Source organism: Rhamphochromis sp. 'chilingali' (genome assembly GCF_963969265.1).
Source record: "Rhamphochromis sp. 'chilingali' genome assembly, chromosome: 10".
Lineage (NCBI taxonomy): Eukaryota > Metazoa > Chordata > Actinopteri > Cichliformes > Cichlidae > Rhamphochromis > Rhamphochromis sp. 'chilingali'.
In genome coordinates, this window is record NC_137937.1 from 26,894,292 (window position 1) to 26,917,468 (window position 23,177).

Consider the following 23,177-nt stretch of genomic DNA (forward strand, 5'->3'; position numbering starts at 1 on the left):
GGAATTCCACGTGAAAGACCAACACAAAGTGGTGTACACGTGAGAAGTGGAACGAAAATCATACATGATTCCAAACTTTTTTTTTTTTTTTTTTTTTTTTACTGCAAAGTGCGGTGTGCGTAATTATTCAGCCCCCTTTGGTCTGAGTGCAGTCAGTTGTCCATAGACATTGCCTGATGAGTGCTAATGACTAAATAGAGTGCACCTGTGTGTAATCTAATGTCAGTATAAATACAGCTGCTCTGTGATGGCCTCAGAGGTTGTCTTAAGAGAATATTGGGAGAAACAACACCATGAAGTCCAAAGAACACACCAGACAGGTCAGGGATAAAGTTGAGAAATTTAAAGCAGGCTTAGGCTACAAAAAGATTTCCCACGCCTTGAAAATCCCACGGAGCACTGTTCAAGCGATCATTCAGAAATGGAAGGAGTATGGCACAACTGTAAACCTACCGAGACAAGGCCGTCCACCTAAACTCACAGGCCGAACAAGGAGGGCGCTGATCAGAAATGCAGCCAAGAGGCCCATGGTGACTCTGGACGAGCTGCAGAGATCTACAGCTCAGGTGGGGGAATCTGTTCATAGGACAGCTGTTAGTCATGCACTGCACAAAGTTGGCCTTTATGGAAGAGTGGCAAGAAGAAAGCCATTGTTAACAGAAAACCATAAGAAGTCCTGTTTGCAGTTTGCCACAAGCCATGTGGGGGACACAGCAAACATGTGGAAGAAGGTGCTCTGGTCAGATGAGACCAAAATGGAACTTTTTGGCCAAAATGCAAAACGCTATGTGTGGCAAAAAACTAACACTGCACATCACTCTGAACACACCATCCCCACTGTCAAATATGGTGGTGGCAGCATCATGCTGTGGGGGTGCTTCTCTTCAGCAGGGACAGGGAAGCTGGTCAGAGTTGATGGGAAGATGGATGGAGCCAAATACAGGGCAATCTTGGAAGAAAACCTCTTGGAGTCTGCAAAAGACTTGAGACTGGGGCGGAGGTTCACCTTCCAGCAGGACAACGACCCTAAACATAAAGCCAGGGCAACAAGGGAGTAGTTTAAAACAAAACATATCCATGTGTTAGAATGGCCCCGTCAAAGTCCAGATCGAAATCCAATCAAGAATCTGTGGCAAGATCTGAAAACTGCTGTTCACAAACGCTGTCCATCTAATCTGACTGAGCTGGAGCTGTTTTGCAAAGAAGAATGGGCAAGAATTTCAGTCTCTAGATGTGCAAAGCTGGTAGAGACATACCCTAAAAGACTGGCAGCTGTAATTGCAGCAAAAGGTCAAAGTATTGACTCAGGGGGCTGAATAATTACGCAGACCCCAATTTCCCCCCCAATTTTTCAGTTATTTATGTGTAAAAAATGTTTGGAATCATATATGATTTTTGTTCCACTTCTCACGTGTACACCACTTTGTATTGGCCTTTCATGTGGAATTCCAATAAGATTGATTCATGTTTGTGGCTGTAATGTGACAACATGTGGAAAAGTTCAAGGGGGCCGAATACTTTTGCAAGCCACTGTATCTCTGAACGCTAACTGTATTTATTCAGTCTCAAGAACGCTGATAACACAGCATGGCAAGTGGACGTTAGATTTACAAAGCTTCAGGTCTTTACATGGCATTCCAGTAGTAGGGTACAGTACTGTGCAAAAGTCCTGAGCCACCCCTCATTTGTATTTGCTTTGAAAATGGGTGTCGAACTGCATTTTCATTACTATTTTTCATCTATTCAAGTAAATAAGTGAATCAAATGAGTGATGACTCAAGAGTTTTCCACTGTACTGTGCATTGAATAGTAAATGGAAAAAGTTGTCCATTTCACTCTTTGAGTGCAATCTTAGCAATAAAATGACTGGATTTGATTTTGAGCAAGGAAAATACATAAGTGCAAGTGTTAAACTGCTTTTTTATAATATTGGGTTTTTCTTTGTTTAATGTAAAAAAATAATAATAATAATTTTTTAATCCTGTTTATTGTGAATAACCCATAATGTATCCATGTGGGTTTGCATGTGTCCAAAAACACTGAAAAAATCTCAGGGGGTGGAGTTTACAGTGCAAGGTCGGAGCTACCAAAAAGTGTTTTATAAATTACTGGGCTAAAGTAGATCACAGAAAACTCAGATCTACTTATCTAACAAAATATACTTTTTTGCCTTTGTCAATAACCATCATGAAAATGACTACCATCTTGAGTTTTATCAAGAAAGTGATTATAAAAGAATGTATGTACCAACTTTGGGCATCCATCTCTGTGAACCATTTCCTTGTAATCTTAAGTTATCTGCTGCACTAAGAATCACCTTTCTTTTGATTTTCATTTGGCGTTTGAACAGGTCATCTTGACCATGTCTAAATGCACTTGGTTGTTATTCTCCGCGGGAGTTTTCTTCATTCATCCTGGCCGCTGTTTACATCCCGCCAGACGCAGATGCGCAGGCAGCTCAGAGCGCACTCGCGGAGCAGATACTGCACATGGAGCGGACATTCCCGGACTCTCTCATCATTGCTCTTGGGGACTTTAACAAAGCCAATCTGAGCCATGAGCTTCCCAAATACAAGCAGTATATTAAATGCCCGACCAGAGAGGAGAGGACATTAGACCACTGTTACAGCACGATCAGCGGGGCCTATCGCGCGGTGCCCCGCGCTTCACTCGGACTTTCTGACCACGTCATGATCCACCTAATCCCCGCGTACAGACAGAGGCTGAAGCTCTCCAAACCTGTCGTGAGGACTAAAAAACTGTGGAGCAACGAGGCTGTGGAGGAGCTTCGCACGTGTTTGGAGTCTACAGACTGGGACACAATGAAGGCTGCTTCTAACAGCTTGGACGAGTTTACGGACACTGTCACCTCCTATATCCACTTCTGTGAGGACAGCATTGTGCCATCACGCACCAGGGTGAGTTATAACAATGACAAACCCTGGTTTACTCCTAAACTCAAAAAGCTGTGGCTGGAAAAGAGAAAGGCGTTCAGAAGCGGAGACAGGGACTGCTACAGAGAGGCCAAGTACAGGTTCACTAAAGAAGTGGACATCGCTAAACATCAGCACTCTGAGAAGATGCAGCAGCAGATCTCAGAGAATGACTCGGCCTCTGTGTGGAAAGGTTTTAGGAATATTACAAACTACAAGCCTAAAACCCCCCACTCCACTGATGACTTGCTCTTAGCCAACACCCTTAACGACTTCTACTGCCGTTTTGACGAGCCATCAGGCAGCCTTCACACCTCCAACGGCCCCAACAATAGAGGCACTTTGGACACTAATTCCCCCACCTCTCCTCCCTCCATAGAGCCATCACCACCTTCAAACTGTTCACCTACAACACCCCCCTCCTCACCCCACACAAAAGAGGATTTCACACCACCTCCTCCCACCACAACTCTTCATATTCATGAAGCAGATGTGAGGAAGCAGTTTAAGAACCTGAATGCTCGGAAAGCTCCCGGCCCAGACGGTGTGTCTCCTGCCACCCTCAGACACTGTGCAAACGAGCTGGCCCCAGTGTTTTCTGGCATTTTCAACTCCTCACTGCAGGCATGTCATGTGCCTGCCTGCTTCAAGTCCTCCACCATAATCCCTGTCCCCAAGAAACCTAGGATCACTGGACTAAATGACTACAGACCCGTGGCTCTGACATCTGTGGTCATGAAGTCATTTGAGCGCCTAGTTCTCTCCCATCTCAGGACCCTCACGGCCCCCCTCCTGGACCCCCTGCAGTTTGCATATAGAGCCAACAGGTCTGTAGACGACGCCATCAACATGGCCCTACACTTCATCCTGCAGCATCTGGACTCCCCAGGAACCTACGCCAGGATCCTGTTTGTGGACTTCAGCTCTGCCTTCAACACCATCCTTCCAGACCATCTCCGAGACAAGCTTTCCCAGATGAATGTGCCTGATCCCATCTGCCGGTGGATCACTGACTTCCTGACGGACAGGAAGCAGCATGTGAGGCTGGGAAAGAATGTCTCGGACTCCCGGACCATTAGCACCGGCTCCCCTCAGGGCTGTGTTCTTTCTCCTCTGCTCTTCTCCCTGTACACCAACTGCTGCACCTCCACCCACCAGTCTGTCAAGCTAATCAAGTTTGCAGATGACACCACCGTTATTGGGCTCATCTCTGACGGGGATGAGTCTGCCTACAGGAGGGAGGTTGAACGTCTGGTGTCCTGGTGCAGCCACAACAACCTGGTGCTGAATGCCCAGAAGACAGTGGAGATTATTGTGGACTTCAGGAAGCACACAGCCCCACTCCCCCCCATCATCCTGACTGACACCCCCATCACCTCTGTGGACTTATTCCGCTTCCTGGGTACCACCATCACCCAGGACCTGAAGTGGGAGCCCACCATCACCTCCGTCATCAAGAAAGCCCAGCAGAGGATGTACTTCCTGAGGCAGCTGAAGAAATTCAACCTGTCCACACGGACGATGATGCAGTTCTACACTGCAATCATCGAGTCCATCCTCACCTCCTCCATCACCGTGTGGTACGCTGGAGCCACTATCAGGGACAAACAGAGACTGCAGTGTGTTGTGCGCTCTGCTGAGAAGGTGGTTGGCTGCAGACTCCCATCTCTGCAGGACCTGTACACCTCCAGGACATTGCGGCGTGCAGCTCGGATCTCAGCTGACCCTTCTCACCCTGGACACAGTCTGTTTGACCTGCTCCCCTCAGGCAGGAGGCTCCGGTCCATTCGCACCAGAACCTCTCGCCATAAGAACAGTTTCTTCCCTTCTGCTGTTGGACACATGAACAATAACCATATGACTGTACCCGCCACTAACACATGACCCTACGCTGTGTTCACTGCATCATTCCATGTTTGGCACTGATCACCACCTGCACTCATGTATATATCTTTCTACGTAGCACTTTTAATTCTTATCCCTACTTTTATTTTTTCATGTCTATTTAAGTGCTATTTATGACACTATGTTTGCACTGAAGCACCGCAGCAATTTCCTAATGTTGTAAACCTGCTCAACATTTGGCAATAAACCCCTTTCTGATTCTGATTCTGATTTGTTGCCATGTGAACAGATGTACCCAACAAAGTGTCAGGTAAGTGTAGTCACTGTAATCTCTGTATCTTACAGCTGTAAAACAGAAATGCCACCATGTCGCATTTGCCAACTTTGTTCTTTGTGATGAACAAAGACAAACATCAGATACACAAACTAACCACACCATTTTTTTTTTTTTTTTGGTTGGGTTTATTTTAAAAAATGGGTCAAATATACAGTTGATATATATTTAATATAATTTAGATGCTGAAAGGGATGCAAACACAATGACAGATTTTCAAAGGTGGTTTTCGTTGACTGTAGAAGGGATGATGGGTTAAACTGGAATGTTTACAGTGCTGAGTTAAAAAAACAAAACAAAACGGGATGAACAGTATTGAGAACACATGACATTCATCTACTGGACATTAAAAAAATAAAACATGGATTTGGGGGGGTGAGTGGGGGCATTTCTGGAGTAGATGTTAAAGATTAAAAGACCCCTGAGGTACATGGGGATTTTCTCTTGCATTATCTCGATTCCTGCAAATATCAGCCATGAAGCAACAGAAATATGCGGTAGCCCTGTTTATTTTTTCTAACATAGCATGTTTTCCCAGGATCTTGGGCAGTCATTGGCTATTTTTTACTTCAATCTATGACCAGGTGAAAACACCGAAAGCCATCCATCCAAGCTTCTGATCGCTCCCTAGCTACAAACATGAAGGTGTGAAGCACGGGGCATCTCTCAGATATTGCACTACACAATCACACCCTGAGCTCTGGAGAGGAAAAACAACAACAACAACAATTAAAAAGGGGAAAAGCAACAGCAGCTTTCTGGCAAAAGGCACAGTCATTCTCCCTTAAAGGGAAATCAGCAAAGAGAGGGGACTGGTATATTTTTAAAAATAGTTACTGTTACCGTTGCTTTCGTTTAGCAGAAGAGAAACAGAGGTGTTGATGGAGAAGGTGATTTGTTTTGACTTTGAGCAACATAAAAGTTAGGAAGACCAACCGTACTTTTGCCAAAAACATTCTTGTTTTTGTTCCCCTTGAAAGATGTCAGTCTTTATCATGATGATTACATTAAAGAGAACTACACAACCATTGTAACAAATATTCCTTTGGTAGACAAAGCTGACTTGTTATTAGAGGAGTAATGACGACGATCTCGCTCTGATCGTGACAAGGAGGGAGTCAAGTTGCATTTTTCTTTTTCTCTTATTTAAAAAAAAGGAAAGAAACCAGCAAACTGCAATAATTAAGAGGACAGCGAGACAAACAGAATCATATCTAAACCATATATTAAGCACAGATTTACTGCAAGTAAACCTAAAATCATCTGCTAAAGTTAGTGTTAAAGCAAGGTTAGAAGACAGACAAGTCCTACAACACCATTCCCCAAGAAATCCTGCTGCTAGTGGCACTGAAGCTTCAATTATTAAAATAAAAATAAAGTAAAAATTACAGGAAACATGACATTTCATGTTTGGCGTGTGAAAAACGAGAACACCATAAAGTCTGGGGTAAAAATCAGCTGTTTAGATGCCCTTTGAAGAAACTCAATGTGGTGGAATGAGATTTTTTTTTTTAAGTCCGCTCACAGCAATAAAATTTACACCTGAGTTGACACCTGGCATAGTCAGTGCACTTTCAACTGGTGGGATAAACCTTACAAAAGCTATGATGACAAACTCACAAGGCACCTTATGTTATCGATTAAATCCAGTTTAAGTGCACAAAAACATGAAGCTGGAGGACAGAGGAACAGCGTCCGATCACTGGTGTCTAACATCTCGTGACACTTTCAAAGCTTTGCTGATTGAAACCAAACTTCTTCTATGATATAAACATACAAATTCTATTACAAATAACATATAGTGTAAAAAAAAAGACATTAACTTCACAGCCATTCCTTGGTTTTTAGCTGCTGTGGTGAAGTCACACAGAAAATACGAAAAAAAAAAAAAAATTAATGCTGTGAGTGTAAAAAATACAGATAAGAACATGACGCTCCTCCCCCAAATCAGGAAAGCACATGTTAATATTAACTGAGCCACCTCAGTTTTTCCGGAGCATTAAGGGTTTAATGCTGGATTAACAGCCCGATGCAAAACTGATTGGAAAAAGGTTGAGACTCCAGACAACGTGAAGGATAAATCAATCAGACTTGTGTTAAATGCCCGACTTTGACTCAATAACTACTTTGTTTTGGTCTGCACATAAAGTTCCCCCCCTGTTGTGCTCTTTGAAGTGAAGCCATTCAAGTTTATGTCTTTGTTTTTTTTGACATACAAGTGCAAAATTCACATTGGAGTGCCAAGTCTTATTTTGGTAAATCGTTTCATGCCACAAAATCAGTAAAATGCAGTGAAGGTATTGCTGAAAAAACATAAAGAGACCGCTTAAATCACACATTACTCTATGCAGAAAAACTAAGAAGACCCTTATTGTTTCCATAGTAATTAAGAAAGTAAGAAGCAAATTAAACACACTTAACTGATCGTCTGCAAGTGTGAGCACCTCCATAGCACCTTTAACATTTCTTAATGTTAAAGTCCATGACAGAACAAGTATGAATTGTTTGGAAGGAGACAACCTCTTCTCTCTAAAGGGAACATGTCAGCACACAGATTAGGTTTGCAAAGGAGCATCTGAGCAAACCACAAGACTTGTGGATCAAAAGATGCCACAGTCAGTGCCACATTTGATGAAAGCCAAACACAGCACGCCTGCACAAAGCTGTCACGCCAACGTTCAAGCATCGACTGAGTCGACCGGGAACTCCTTTCTATACCAAAGTATTCTAGAGCCAAATGTAAGGCCACTGTGTGAAGGCTAAAGCTTGACTGAAACTGGATCGTGCAACAGGTCGACGATCCCAACCACAGCAGCCTGAAATACTGCAGTGGGTCCTGAACAGAGCCCATATGGAAAAGAGATAGTAAAAACGTATATGATTTACTCATGAAAGTGGCCACTTTCTTATTTCTTTCATATATTGTTTTAGTAAGTATCATTATATCATTATCATTATATAATTTTTCAAGGGATCTTATATCTGTTTTCACTCTTGTATGCTTTTCATACAAGTTTCACACAAGACAGATACAACCTTTATAAGATTTATATATATCTTTTCCATATGGGAGGTGTGCACAATGAATGGCCACAAAAGAAGAGTGGGATAAAAACTGCTCCTCAACTGTGAGAGAAACTGATCCAGCAAACAATCACTCAGAGTTATTGCTGTTAAAGGTTGTTTTATGAGCTCTTAAATGCCTGCGACCTGTAAACCTGTGACAATGGAGGAAAACGTTTACACGTCACATCTTATAGCATATAAACCAGAGCAGAAGTACAATTTTCTGTCGTTCATTCAGTTGAAACTTCAAACTCTTAAAAAGTGCTTGTAATAATATCCACAGACCATCTAAACCCACCGTTCACGGCTGCAGGATGGCGACATATTAAAATTCTCTTGTTACTTTATCACTCCAGCTTCTCTGATTTTGTGGCAGAAATGATTTCTGTGGTGCTTTGTTGTTATATAAGTAATTATAATTATAAGTAATAATTTACTCTCTTGTAAAATAGTTTATTTTTAAAATACTTGACTATATTACAAGTAAATAATATCTTTTAAGGCATTCAGCAGCTGGATTGTAGCTGCAGCTGCTTTGGGTACAATTAAAGAGCCGGAACCTCGTCTGTCCTTTTTATTTAGTAAATCTGAAAGGGCAGATATTCCAGCTGACACTCAAAGTGACCCTGACCTACCCATAAGTTGAGTATAACTGCCTTAGGTGATCAAAATTCAACATAACACCACACACTTGCTTTATTCTCGCATAAACGGTCACATCCAGATGCACAACTCAAACTTAGATTTAGGGTAAAAATTAAAGAGCGGTGATGAAAATCTGATTCTGAATCCGTTCTTCTCTGTAAGTTTGAAGGAGTGGAAGCGGTGCTCAATCCATTTTTAGCAAAATGTAACAAAAGTTTCCCCTTTTTGACTGTAAAAAAAAATAAAAATCATTATTATTTTTCTACAAAAGTATCTGTGCATAGAAAAAATACACATTGCTTTCAAAGTGCACTGAAGATATACTTCAATACATAATAAAGCACAAGTGGGAGAATATCTAATGTAATAATGCTCTAAAATGAGCGCTCTTTGTCTGTGTACAAAAAAAGAAAGAAAGGTGAGAGTTTGCTCCACACTGGAAACTTTGTGTGGAGAGTAAATGTCTTTTAAATATTTTAAATTAACCAATTTTGCAGGGAGTGCCTTCCCATCAGTTCTGGTTAAGTGCCAAAGAAATGAAAACAAGTGCACCTCTATAAAAATGACCAGAATAGAAATATAGAAAACTATTTTCTGCCTGGGCTTTAGGTCAATAGTCATTTGACTCTCCCACTCTCACAGAGAACCTCAACATTAATAATCAGCACTGTTATAAAGCTCCGAAAATACATTCACTGTGGACAGTCTGGGTGGAGGATGTGAGGGTCTGACACTGGTAAACACACACACGCACAAAGTGAGTGTTTGTGTGTGTTTCCACATACACAGTGGTATGCATTCATCAGACAAAGACTTCTTCACTCAAGTTCATGAGTCTGCTGCAATCAGGTTATATACCTGTGGGAGGGGAGCGACAAGCAAACACAAGTGTGTTTGTGTGTGTCTGAGTGTGTCAGCTTCACAGGTGTCTGCTGTCGTTCAGAGGTGTTGCAGGTGTTTGACTCAGCGGGGTCAGAGCAACATGTACTGGTTGTCTATTGCCCGCTTGCGACCGCGGTCAGGTTCCAGCTCATAGTCTGAGTCCCGCTGAGGGATGATGGGAGCGTGGGTGCTGGGGTGGCGTAGCAGGTTCCTCCTTCCTACCGACTCGCTCCGACGGAGTGGAGGCGGGGCTGACAGCGTGGGCTCGGGGACCATGCCGGTGCGGGTAAAAGAATGGATTCCAGACTGGGAAAAGGAGCTGGAAGTGGAAAAGCTGGTGCTGGCCGTGGTGTTGGTGGAGCAGGAGGAAGGGGGCTGGCTGGAGCTGCGAGCCAGGCTGCAGTGAGCCAAGCTGGGCTCAGAGCTCCAGCGATGGAGGGAGAACGGGACGAGGAAAGCGCCTGAGAGCTGACCTGAGGGAAACAAGAGGAAATAAATCAGCAAACATGAGCTGTAGAAGTTGATTATATAAAAACTAAAAACCTCTTTATTCAGTCTGAATTTCAGATGTGCACTGATTCGCGGAGGTACTACAAACTGCAGTGGAGCACAACCACAAACTACTGGAGAAGCTGCTCCTTTAATTTGTATAAGTACGGGTGTACTGCCTTTAAACGTGTGTGCATCACACTACTAATTCAGCGATAACACCGTTGGTACACATTATTATTTGAATGAGGTCCAAATCCACGAGTCTCACCCTGTGAAGGCGGGGTGGAACCCGCCACTACGAAGCGGGACAGAGTGACAGCACCGGCGGCTCCACACTCCAGTGGGATAGGGAAGAGTCTGAAATGACTGAGCATGTCCATAACAGATGGGAAGCGCAGGTGCTGCACCCTGCACTGACCCCATTCTGTCAAAGAGAGGCGCAGGTGCTGCAGAGAGGAAAGAGGGAAAAAAGATGAGGAAACAGACGTTTCACGTTGGCTGAAGTGAATTCTTTTCCTAACCACAGTGCTCAGTGTGCACACTTGTTTATCTATGCTTGTGTAATGCTTCCTGTGTCTGCACAATTTTCACGTTTCCAGATGGAAAAAAACAAAACAACTTGGGTTTCAAAAGACAATCCTCAACTGCAACCACAACTGTACCCACATACTGATCCGTACCTTTGCTTTTCCCTGGTAGTTGAAGGTGAGGACATAGTCGCCCCTGCGTGTCTCACTCTGTCGGACCAGAAACACCCCGTGTCCCTCTGGCCCGGAGCTCTGAACCAGGTGGGCCGCCTTGACGCGAGAGATGGGTCCGTGGAACCAGGGGTAGGAGAACAGGAAGTGATCTGTCTTCTGGATTACCTGCTCTGGCAGGGTGAAGGTGACAGGAGCTGTAGGGATGATCAAAGACGGCGAATGTGTTTGTTTCTGTCCGAATGTGCAAAACTGGCTGAAATAATCAATACTGTGTAAACTGTAATGGTTCCGTGTTCACTGTGAAACACTGGTTCTGTGTTCAGCCAACCTGCTTGTCTGTTTTTATCTTTGAGCTGCTGAAGAGAGCAAATAAGCTCTAAAAACACACCAGAAACCCAGTGACCACCCAGTTAAAGACAGAGGAGCGCTTATAGCAGACGAACAGGAGTATGTTGTTGTAGAGACTAAAAGCAGAGCTAAAGGAGAGCAAAACAGAAATAAACTAAATGTTTGCACTTCCTCTCGTGTAGTTACTTTATCTCTGGGTACCCACGTGTGAACGAACAGGATAAAACAAAACCTCAGAAATAAAAAAATAACAGTTTTGAACTGAAATACACAGCAACACTCTGATTATCAGAGGATGTGTCGCCGAGGTAACGTCCCCTCATCCCAGTACTCACGCTGACTCTGACTTTCTGGCTCTGAGCTCCCTCTGTGATTGGCTGGGGCAGAAGTGTCAGGCGGGGAAGGGAGGGGCTCCAGATCCACGCTGACTGACCTGAAAGACAAGAGCAGACTCAGATTATACACACACGAATGTTATTCTGTCTGTAGACTTTGCTTGGGATTATTTCACCACGCCTTAGTCACATTTAGGTTGGACCACAGTTCCAATAGCACGGATTCAGCCCTGGGTGTACATAACCACGGTGATGAAAAGCTGCTAAGACGCTTCATTGTTACTGCATAGATGTCTTTGTGAGAATTTAGTCTGGTCTTTGATTTATTTACTTGTCACAAAAGGGATTATTTGAACCCTCTTTGGTAGTCTTAGCCTTTAGACTTAGACTTAGTTCCTCCTACGCCGAGCGGCGCATCGGGCAGCTAGTGATCTCCATCGATGTCGGTCAGCAGCGACTGCTTCAGCTTCGTCCCAGGCAATGTCGACAGTTCTCAGATCGTCCATAAATGTTCGACGCCATGTGGTCTTTGGTCGGCCTTGCTTTCGCTTGCCAGTGCGTGGACGCCATGTCATGGCAATCTTAGCTGGGCGATGAGGGGGTAGGCGTAAAATATGTCCCGCAAAGCGAAAGCGCCTTTCTGCAACAACATCGGCTAATGGGCGGGTGCCTGCTCTTTGTAGGACCTCCTCATTTGTTATTCGGTCCCGGTAGGAAATTCTCAGGATTCGCCGCAAGCCACGTTGTTGAAGCACGTTCAGGTGTTGAATAATTGCACTTCTTGAGCGCCAGGTTTCACTAGCGTAAAGTGCAGTAGGGAAGACTATAGAGTTCAGTAGTCTGATCTTGACCCTTACATTCAGGGAGGTCGAGTTCCAAATAGGTTGGAGACGTCGCAGGACACCAACTGCCTTCCCTACTCTGGCGTCGACATCCCGATCAGAGACCCCGTCATTCGAGATGATGCTGCCAAGATATGTAAAATTCTCCACCTCTTCAGCACGTTGTTGGTTGATCATGACAGGAATGCGGGCACGTGCATAGCCAACTCGGAGTACCTTGGTTTTTTTGGCGCTGATTCTTAATCCAACTTTCGTTGCCTCCCTCTGCAGGGCCGCGGTCAACTTTTGGAGGTCTTCCTGAGTCGAGCCCAGCAGGGCGATGTCATCTGCGAAGTCCAAGTCAGTGAGATTACGCGCTTTGTGCCAGGGCACACCGATGTCAGCTTGGTCAACTGATCGTCGCATGATGAAGTCAATTACCAACAGGAAGAGGAAAGGGGATAGCACGCATCCTTGTCGGACGCCAGTATTGATCTTGAAGAAGGCTGTGCAGCCGTCATCCGTCTGGACGCAGCAACGGGACAACGAAAGGCATCTACAAACTGCTGAGGGACTCCATAGTGGCGTAGGATAGCCCATAGAGTCGGCCGGTGGACGCTGTCAAAAGCCTTCTCGAAGTCAATGAAATTAATAGAAATCTTCTTTTGGTATTCCAATGTTTGTTCAATGATCATGCGGAGGGTGAAGATTTGCTCGACGCATGACCGGCCACTCCGAAACCCAGCCTGCTCTTCTCGCAATCGTTCGTTCACAGCGTGTCGTAGCCGATTCAAAAGAGCGAGGCAAAACACTTTCCCGGGTACCGACAGCAACGTGATGCCCCGCCAGTTGTTACAGTCACCCAAATCACCTTTTTTTGGAAGTTTGATAATGGCGCCTTTTGTCCAATCATCGGGTACATGTGATGTTGACCAGCAGGCGTTTAGGAGGCTTGTAAGGGCGGCTTCAAGATGGGGTCCACCATTCTTCAGCATTTCGGCGAGGATTTCGTCCAGGCCTGCGGCCTTTCCACTCTTGAGGAGTCGGATCGCTGTCTTGACTTCAGTGATGCTGATTTGTCCGATATCGACAGGAAGAAGATCCATGGAAGGTGCCAGGTCTTCGGCCTCGAACCGTTGGGGTGGCTCAGGTTGGTTCAGAGTATCACGGAAGTGTTCAACCCATCGTTGTTCTTGTTCAGCTGCAGTAAGGAGGACACGTCCATTTTTGTCTCGGATTGGAACACCGCGGCCACCACGAGCCCCAGTTAGATCTCGTACAATGCGATATAAGGTTCGGGTGTCGTTCCGATCGGCTGCTTCTTGGGCTTCGATGCCTTTAGCTTCGATCCATTCACGCCTGTCACGCCGGCAGCTGCGTTTGACCTGTCGGGCAAGGTCTTGGTAGGTGGCCATGGCCCTCTCACGCTGGTCTGCAGAAGCATGTGGGTCAAAGGCCACCTGGTCCCGAACTGACTTTGCCAAGCGACGTTGATCTATAAGTTCCCATGAACGGTCGGAGATCCAGCGCTCCTTAAAGCCGCCCCGTCGGCGACCAATCTTCGATTCTGCTGCACCGACCACAGCCTCTTTTAGCTCATCCCAGGGTGTATCTGGATTTTTGTTGTTATTTCCTTCCGCAGCAAGGAGCTGGAAGCGGTTTCTCAATTCGAGTTGAAATTCTGCTGCCGTATTTGCATCTTTTAGGCGTTGAATGTTAAAAGGACTTGGCCGCTGCAGTCGTGGTTGGAGGCGCTTCAGGTGAAGTTTACATTTGGCAATTAGCAGGCAGTGATCCGAGTCAATGTCGGCTCCACGCCACACTCTAACATCGCTAATGGTGGATGCCCAGCGGGATGATATGCAGATGTAGTCGATCTCGCTTGTATATCTGCCACCAGGGGCCTTCCACGTCGCCTTGTGTATCCGCTTGTGGCCGAAGAAGGTGTTCTTGATGGTCAGCAGGTTTGCCGCACAGAACGAGATCAGCCGCCTACCGTTTTCATTTGTCATTGCTGCGATTCCAAACGGGCCGATAGTCGATTCCAGGCCATCCCGGTTACTGCTTATTTGCGCATTGAAATCTCCGCCCACGATCAGCAAATCATGACGCGGGGAGTTGTCAATGGCATCCTGGAGCATCGCATAGAACCCATCCTTGTCAGTATCGTCAGCCTCTTCTGTTGGAGCATATACTTGAAGAATTGTGACTTTCACATGCCTAGCTTGGAAACGAGCTAAGGTTAGGCGGTCTGAAATGGGCTTCCAGGCCAGCAATGATGTTGTTGCACGTCGCGAGAGGATGAAGCCCACGCCACGTGCATGGTCTTGGGCATGGCCAGAGTAGAGCACCATCTTTCCATCACTAACCATCTTCCCACTTCCTGCCCATCGCATTTCTGAGATGCCCAAGATGTCCATACGGTACGAGTCAAATTCATATAGAAGCTGGGCCAATAGTCTCTGCCATTGCCGGTCCCAAGCCCGGATGAGAAAGGAGGAGGGTTGGGCGTGGGGCTAGCAACCCCACCCTGTAAAAACTCCAATTGCTACGGAAACAGCAAGTGAATCTCAGTATCGACTGAATCAGGGCGAAGATGATGATCGGCAACCCTTAATGACGACAGTGGAGAAAAGCCCTCGGGTCGTCCACTGCCCGATGCGTCGACCAATTTTCGACCCAAAAGAAGAGTCTTAGCCTTTACTTGCTAGCTATTAAAAATAGCTAATTTAATACTATACTTCTATAATATTACTCTATATTTGTGACTGAGATGCAAATTGTTTTGCAAATTGTCATTTGTTTTTTGAGATTTCTCTTGTAACCAAACAGCTGTTTGTCATAATGGATGCGATATAATCACATATTGCTATGGAAAAATGTGTATTCCCCGACTGGTTGGCAGTGTTTCCTGGAGGTTTCTGACTCTAGTGTCTGCTTTGGCTGCTGGCGGATTGCCGTGGCTGTCTGTAGCTTTTCATGTTTGCCCGCAAAAATTCACTAAGTACTAAGTCAGCTGTAGTAGAACTTGAAAAAGTGCAATGCATAACAAAAATGAGAAGGTTCTCCTTCAAAGTAAAAGTTGTGCAATCAGCACTGGAGCCACCAAAAGGTGCAGCTCTTAATTTGAAGGTGAACCTGCAACAGCAACTCGCAACTGGTTGGGAAATACTCATTTTTCCCTAACAAGCAGTGGTTGGCAGATGCTCATAGATCGATCTCTAGGAGTGTGTGACTGCGACCTTATTCACTTGACCTGCATCGTCATCAAACCTCAATATGTAAGCCGCGGTCTCCCCATTTCACTGGTGGGGCTTTTATAAAGTGAAGCGCTACATTGAAAGCCCTTCAGGACTTTGCAGCTGTGGACTTGAACGTAACACTGAGTTGTGAGCTTAGACACTGTGTCAGCTTCAAACTAATCTACAACATATCAAAAATGTCACTGGCGTGGCTCCATGTTGTTAGAATGGACCCCCAGAACGACTTCAATGCAGTTTGCATATCACAGCTCAACAGCCAAGATGACATAATCTAAAAACTGTAAGCTGTCTGCAGCTTTAATGTTTAACACTCCGAATCAGCAGATGTATTTGAGTACACGTCAAGACATAGTGTACTACACAAACTGGTTAAAGAGTTGCACAATATCAGGCAACCAACTTCTACATTTGCAACTACTGTTGAGTTTCTGGGACATTATGCAAACAGTTAGACGCACAGTATAAAAACTGAAAGTTGAGCTTTTTACAAAATAAAATAATGAAAAAGTGGGGCCTAATATTTTTGACAGAAGGCCAAACATTGCCTACAGACTTCTATCTGCTTACCAGCAGGCTAGGAAATGCATTACACTACTGAGGGTCCTCACAAGGATGTGCTGGTGAGGTGAGTCTGCAGGCTGAAGGCAAACAAAGCCACAGACGGGAAGTGAGTCCAGTTGAGATCTGAACTTACATTTCTTCTGTTTCACTGCTCGCTCTCTCTCTCATACACGCACACACAAGTGGTATATCTGGGCCGCTTGTGTGTGCCGCTTCCCGACAGATGAGAACGGGAAGGTTAAAGAAGGAAGTTGGAGTAAAATCCTGCTTAAATGCTGACTTGAGTTTGCAGAGCAATGAATAACAGGAAGACTTTACTTCTCACTGTGTATGTGTGTGTGTCCATTCTTGTTCTTCTATCTTTGTGACAATCATTTTTTCCCTGAGTATGGACATCATTTCACACAGTCAGCAAATCTTCAAGGAATAAAATTTTGCCCTCAGCACACTTAAAGCACGCTACACCTACCACATCTGAAGAAAAATGCGAGTTTATTTCCCTCACACTGCTTCCCTGATGTCTCACCAAGTGTTGTGTGCCTTTTGAGGTCCTCTGTAGGCTCTGCATGATGAATCGCACAAATAAAACCACGGACTTTTGGACAACAAGCCTTTTCCACAGTAGACATTGTGAGTTGTACTGATAGGAAAAGTATGGATGCTGTTAAAAGGATTAAGAATGACTCTGCTTCACATAAGAAACAATGCTTTGTTAGATTTGGTATCTGGACCGTGAAAGTAAAGCTCAAGTGTAATTGTAAAAATTAATATTTACATTTGAGGCGTGTCTGAACAGCACTGCAGAGTCACGATGATCCAAGTGTTGCTTGGTGAAGTTACAAAAACTAAACCAGCTTTTAGATGATATTAGTGAGAATTTAGACAAAAACAAGCTGTTTTCAAAGGTCCAGATAATGCATTCAAAGGATTATCAGATGCAAAGTATTACACACTTGATTTTACAACACTGGACTGTTATTTCTGTACGTCCTTTATTTTATTTTTAACGCAACACTGCAGCAAAAGTTGATCCAGAATCATATGATTGTTTCTGAACAGCCCTTCTTTCATCTGAACATCTTCCAGCTCCAACGCATTTGTGGGCTGCTTCCATTCAATTAATGCAACATGCAGGCCAGCTGCGGCTCTAAACAAAGCCTTGAAGAATCTAACATGTACTTACTTTAAGACATTTATTCAAATTTAACGGCAGTTCTTTTTCTAAGTTCATTGTTTGTTTGTTTTTAGAGTGTGTGCACTTCCAGATATCTGCAGAAACGAGAAATGCCCCGAGATTCTCAGACCTCCCCCACACTTCCTTTCAGAGAAACGCACACTGACACACACAAATAGACAGAGATTGTCTTTATAACAAGAAACAGAAAACCTGTGTACCACTAAGTTTTATTCCAGGATTGGGTATTCCTGTGAGTACAGTTTGCACTGATTACTGCTTAACAGAAGTAGCTTCAACAGTGCAGTCTGCATCTCCTTTTAGAAGATGACTGATAATTCTGTCTTCTTGCATGACTTCTACTCTTCTTACTTTTCCCATTTCTTTAAAATTCAAAGAGATTTCTTCATTCTTTCCGTGCAAAGTAGAGAATTGATAGGAAATGAAGCACCACATGAAAGATCTTAATAACAGGGCCTTCAGGGCTCTTAAAGCCGTCTCCTACTTTAACCTTTGAAAAGCTACATTTACTGCTACACGTTCCCTCTAAACATCATACGTTACCTCTCAAAGGTGTGCAGCGAGCACTAAGTTGACTAATGGTGCTGTTGACTGATCAGTTAGGAGGAATACTTCAAATGCAGTAAAGTTGAAACCAGCACAAAGCTGTACGGACAAACCAGAGCGAATACAAACTGTGCAGTTCAAGAAAAGATAAATACGCTCGAGGCCGCACACACACACACCTGTTTGTCTACATATGCACATACATCAACATTTATTCTCACTTCCTTTTGCAAACACATACCTCAGGACAAGTAAACATCCAACACACCCACAAACACTAAAAACAGCCAAGTGTTAAATATTTCCTCTCGCGATGTGAATTTCTGGGCTGACGCTCGTGTTTAAAATAACAATTTGGCAGGTAAGATTTTTTGACTTTTTAAAAATATCATTTTAAAAATGCTACCTAACACTACCAATGTACTGATATCAGTCAACAAAGCTGAGATTGGCCAAAGCTGGCATGTCAGTGTGTCTCCACTTTCCACTCAGAAGTGAAAGTACAGCAAGGAAGTACCCACAGCAAGCTGAGAATAAAAATGCTCGTTCTGCACTATATAACTAATGTGATTGATAAATGTAATCTTCTACACTTTAAACCATAAACAAAGTTTTCTCTAGGTTACCAGGGGGTTGCAGACCTGTCGCTACTCCTCTGTGACGTTACAGAGCTTGACTGAATATACTTTGAGTCTCTTGTGTGATATTTAGTTTTTGATTCGATCTTCAGTCAATTTACACTCATAAAAACAAAGAACGGGTAAAGAAATGAGACACGTGTAAGGCAGATCACACAAACATCTGTCCTTGTTTTGTGTTTACACATCTCTCACCTGCTGCTGATGCACTCTTTTAGCTCTGTGGTCCAGGAGCTGACCTGCTGCTCGTTGTCCGTCTCAAATATCAGGCTACCTCGATTAACCTGCAGAGATAAAGATGCTTAAAAAAAAACAGGCTACACAAAATGGACATGATGCAAATGCATAAAATGCCCTGAACCTCTGCACTTACTTAGAGCTTTTTCGTTTATTTTCACTACAACAGAATTAATAGTGTAACAGGAAGGAATGCACAGGGCAATAAAACACTGCATACTAATGTAACCACCGCAATTTAATAAGTACAAAGAAGAAAAAAAACCCTCATAACAAAATGTTCTGTTAAATTTCAAAAGGTTTACCGTTAAAAAGGCAAATAGCTCGAGGGAAGGTGTGCTTACTGTGCTCCAATTAAAAACAAAGAAAAGCTGCCTGCACCTGCTACAGGAAAGCATTTCCTTGGTAAGGAGAGATACTATCAATATCAAGAGCCTCTGGGTGAAGCAGAACTTTTGAAATAAAAAACAGAGGCATGAGAGCTTTTTGTTAAATTTACTAAAAAAGAAGACAACAGTGAAAGTTAACACTTTTCACCACTGATGTGCAAAACCGCTATCAAATACTCGCTCCTGTGGCTGTGAAAACTTTGTAGTTTGCTTCTTCGCTGTGAACAAAGGCTGTAATCCTCTGCTGTGCACGAATGTGCTCGATAAACAAACAAAATGCCATTCAAATATCGCTGCAGATAAAATAAAAAAAAACGGCTGGAGTGCAGCAACACCGCTGTCTGTTTGAGTGGGTTTATGTTTGATGGAGAGCTGAGCAGCTGGTGGGTAAAAAAAAGAGACTTTATGGTGGAATATCGTTTCACTTCAAACCAGCAACGTCTACTTTGTCAGTCCACTTTGTGAGTTTTGAAATGACAGTGTTTATCCTGTTCTGGCTGAACGGTGAAGATCTAAGCAATGTGGATATAAACAACTCAGCGGTCAGAGTCCCAAACTACAGCTTCTCTTAGGAAGCATCATTTTTCCATTTAGCTGTAATCGTGTACAAACCTTTAGAACAAACGTGTTAAAGTTGTCAGGCATCTCCAGCCGGTTGCAACGCCGGACCTCTTGGATATCTGAGCAGTGAGTCGTCAGCTTGGGACTGGAGGCCTGAAACACACAGTGAGTACATAATTAGCGTCTGATACATGAGAGTAATTCCTCTGATGAACACATAAAAGGGAAAGAAACGGAGAAAAAAAAAGGGTTTCACAATTGTATGCACGCCGTCAACCTTCCTCATAAGCTGGCCTGATAATCTTTAACACATTTTTAAATGGGCTTGTGCAAGTATCAAAAGTGCAAAATGAGTCATCAGATATGAGCATGTGCCAAATTCTTTGAAAGAAACAGGTCAGGGTTGCTGCAGGTAGTGTACGAGGAAGCCTGGTTTTTCAAAGAAAATCCTTTTACCTCCATTGTTTTTGCATAGCAGATGATGTGTCGGTGACATACATCACATTTCAACACTCAAGTATTATAAGAAAAACACAATCAGCCCATCGTCTTTTAAACAAAATGGAAACATTTTTTCCACGCAAACGTCTTCTTTAACTTAGCTTAAAGCGTGCAGTGGTCAAACTTTCATGGTCTGTGTAGATTTGTTACTCATTTGGTTTTCCTTTTCTGAGAAGTAGAGACTGTTCCAAACAGGAAATTGCCCCCCAAAAAAGGATGTCATGCAACACTGTGTACTACTCAGCTCAATCTGGCTGTCATGGGTAACATTTAAGAAGGCTGCCAAGTAAGGACTCGTTTGTGCACTGGGGCCTTTTTCTATTTTGATTAGAGGCAGTTTGCACTTGTGCGATCACCTCTGTAGATTAATTTTAATGTTGACCAATTAGGCTAAAAATACCACGGGACACAAACGAGCGTGACGCAAGCTCCCGCAGCGGGGCTTGAAGGCTGGCTGTGTTTGAAGAAACCTAAATGAGATATGAGGGGCTTTCTGGTGGCTGTTTGACCCGAGGCCCTCAGCATGAACTTATGACACTGCGAGTTTATTAACCACCAACAAAACCAGAAAGGATCCAGGCTTCAATATACTAAAATTGTAACTTATTTTATGTATTTTATGACTACTGTTCCTTTTATTAATTGTGTTTTTTGTAAGGTGACCTTGGGTTTCTGAAAGGCGCCCTCAAATAAAATGTATTATTATTATTATTATTATTAAAAAATACACATATTTTAAACTTCTCAAAATCCCCTCCCAGTCAGGTGAACCTGAAGCCAGCTGGACAAAAGGATGATGATGCGAAAGGATCTTGAAAGCAAAAATACTCCATCCCAGGCTGCTTTCATATGACTCCACACAGCTGTTGCTGACTTGTGACATACTTTACCTGGAGCAGTTTGCACTGGACCTCGCTTTATTTTTTATTTTTTAAAGCAATCCACGAAGACACATTTTTGGGGGAAAAAATTTATTTTTAAAGAATGCTGAACAGATACACACACAAAAAATCCACTAAAACAGCTCTGAAGAGCCTCCGAACCCCTACATCCAAACAAGTGGTAACAGAGCCAACGGCATAAACAAACACACATGCATGGACGAATGACTCAGTCAGCCATGTGTAAAGTGCCCGCGGCATGTCTGGGACAGAAGTCACTGCTGAAACGAAGGCTGAGTGACAACTGAGAGAAACACATGTAGACAAGAACATCAGCAGCTACTATGAAAAGTTTAAAAACTACAGCGTGTCAGCTGCATACAGTATTTTCATGTTTGACAACTGGAAATGTCAAATCCTGTCAAACCTTGACATTTAGTAGTCAGGCGTCATGAAGAAGAACACGGCTCTCATCACTAGTTTCTGTTACTGCATGTGTGCGAGTGCAAACTTGGTCATACAGAACAGAATATGAGAAAAGCAAAGTTCTGGATTGAACTTCTGATTATTTTCACAATAATCCAAAATTGGAGATAAAGAGAAAAATTTAAGAGTGAACGTAATCACAAGCTATAGTGACAACTCGTGACTCTTTACCTTATCGATTTATCTGACAATTATTAAAAAGTGTGGCCCGCAAACTCCCCTCAGTCCAAGCTAACATCTGTCACACCCAGCTGTGTTTGACAAACGTTTCAAAACGCAAATCCTAAATTGTTGAATCTGTCTCATGTAAGGGACAAGATTTCTGCAACGATCCAAGTTATATTTCTGTGTGGAGTTTGCATGTTCTCCTTCGGCCTTCGGCTCAGAAGACATACATGTTGGCTTTACTGATGATTCCAAATTTTTCAGGTATGAGAACTAGATAAGGTGTGTGAAGTGTACAAAAGAAAGCACTGAATGGCTAAATGTGGCTTGCAGGTGCTTTGAGTGGTAAATACTGCTATATAAATGCCAGTGCATTTAAATACTAAGCAAACATATTTAAGGGAGCATTGGTTGCATGAAGGTAAATAGTGCACACGCAGAAATGTAATCTCAAAAGCACTGACATCAATTTATCTTTATCAAATTAATCTGTGTTCATAGCCAATGCGAGAAGTTAGCCTGTGGGTTTCCAGACTGCATGACTGTCTGCATCTGTGCATTAAATTCAGCTTTTTGTCTTAACGTTTTGACCAGAAATGGTGATTTGTATCTGCTTGTTTTCTTTGTCAGCCATGCTGTCGAACTGCAAGACGAAGTGGATCTCCGAAGTGCAGCAGTTAGTGCTGCAAGTGCCTTAATAAATGCGTCACAACTAAGTGAACTCCGGTGTAGTCCATGCTGTGAAGCATTTCTTCACATGATCTGTTCAGTTCCTGTGAAAAGCACATCACCAGCCAGACGAAGAGCATCAAATTGCCCGCGAAGTGAAACTGTGTAATTAAACAGACTTGCACAATAATGGAAGCTAACTAAATCAGCACCGTGAGAGAGCAGAAGCAGCGAAAGGAAACAGACAAGACAGTAAAAGACACGGCATCGGGTGGGTGGGTAAGAGGGAGGAACGGAGGGCAAAAGAAAGTGCAGGGAGGACAAATTCCACTGCTTTGTGCACCGCATGAGTTTGAGCGCATGTGACAGTGCATGAGCCCGAGGAATGCATATGTTAATCTTTTGCACACACATAAAACAACACAGGAGCGCAATCATCAAAAGAATAGTTACCTTTCTCCCTCACAACCCTTAATGCTATGAGTTTCAACCACAGTGTCTAATATTATCACTAAAAAGCACAATGACGCAGACAGGTCAAGGATGTGACTCATTTAGAGAACCTGAGTCAGTGCAAGAGGAACCGATTAAAGGGAGCTCGCACCAAATTGCTGCCGCAGCTGTATTTCAGTCGAGTATGTTCACAGAAATTTACATCAGCGTTACAAGTTTCAGGCTTTCTA

General features: G+C 43.6%; 1 protein-coding gene across 2 annotated transcripts in view; it reads right to left on the reverse strand.

Annotated features, from left to right (window-relative positions):
• Window positions 1-5,239: 5,239 nt before the first annotated feature.
• The window catches only part of sh2b3 (SH2B adaptor protein 3), a 75,591-nt gene continuing 57,653 nt past the window's right edge, over window positions 5,240-23,177 (reverse strand). For both annotated transcript variants that reach the window (XM_080894226.1, XM_080894227.1), the window contains exons 3-8: window positions 19,844-19,945; window positions 18,801-18,889; window positions 11,582-11,679; window positions 10,878-11,092; window positions 10,466-10,643; window positions 5,240-10,178 (exon numbers count right to left, since the gene is read on the reverse strand). In XM_080894226.1, the coding sequence (XP_080750352.1) occupies window positions 9,796-10,178; window positions 10,466-10,643; window positions 10,878-11,092; window positions 11,582-11,679; window positions 18,801-18,889; window positions 19,844-19,945 (1,065 nt within the window). In that variant the 3' untranslated portion in view covers window positions 5,240-9,795. The remainder of the gene's footprint in view (window positions 10,179-10,465; window positions 10,644-10,877; window positions 11,093-11,581; window positions 11,680-18,800; window positions 18,890-19,843; window positions 19,946-23,177) is intronic.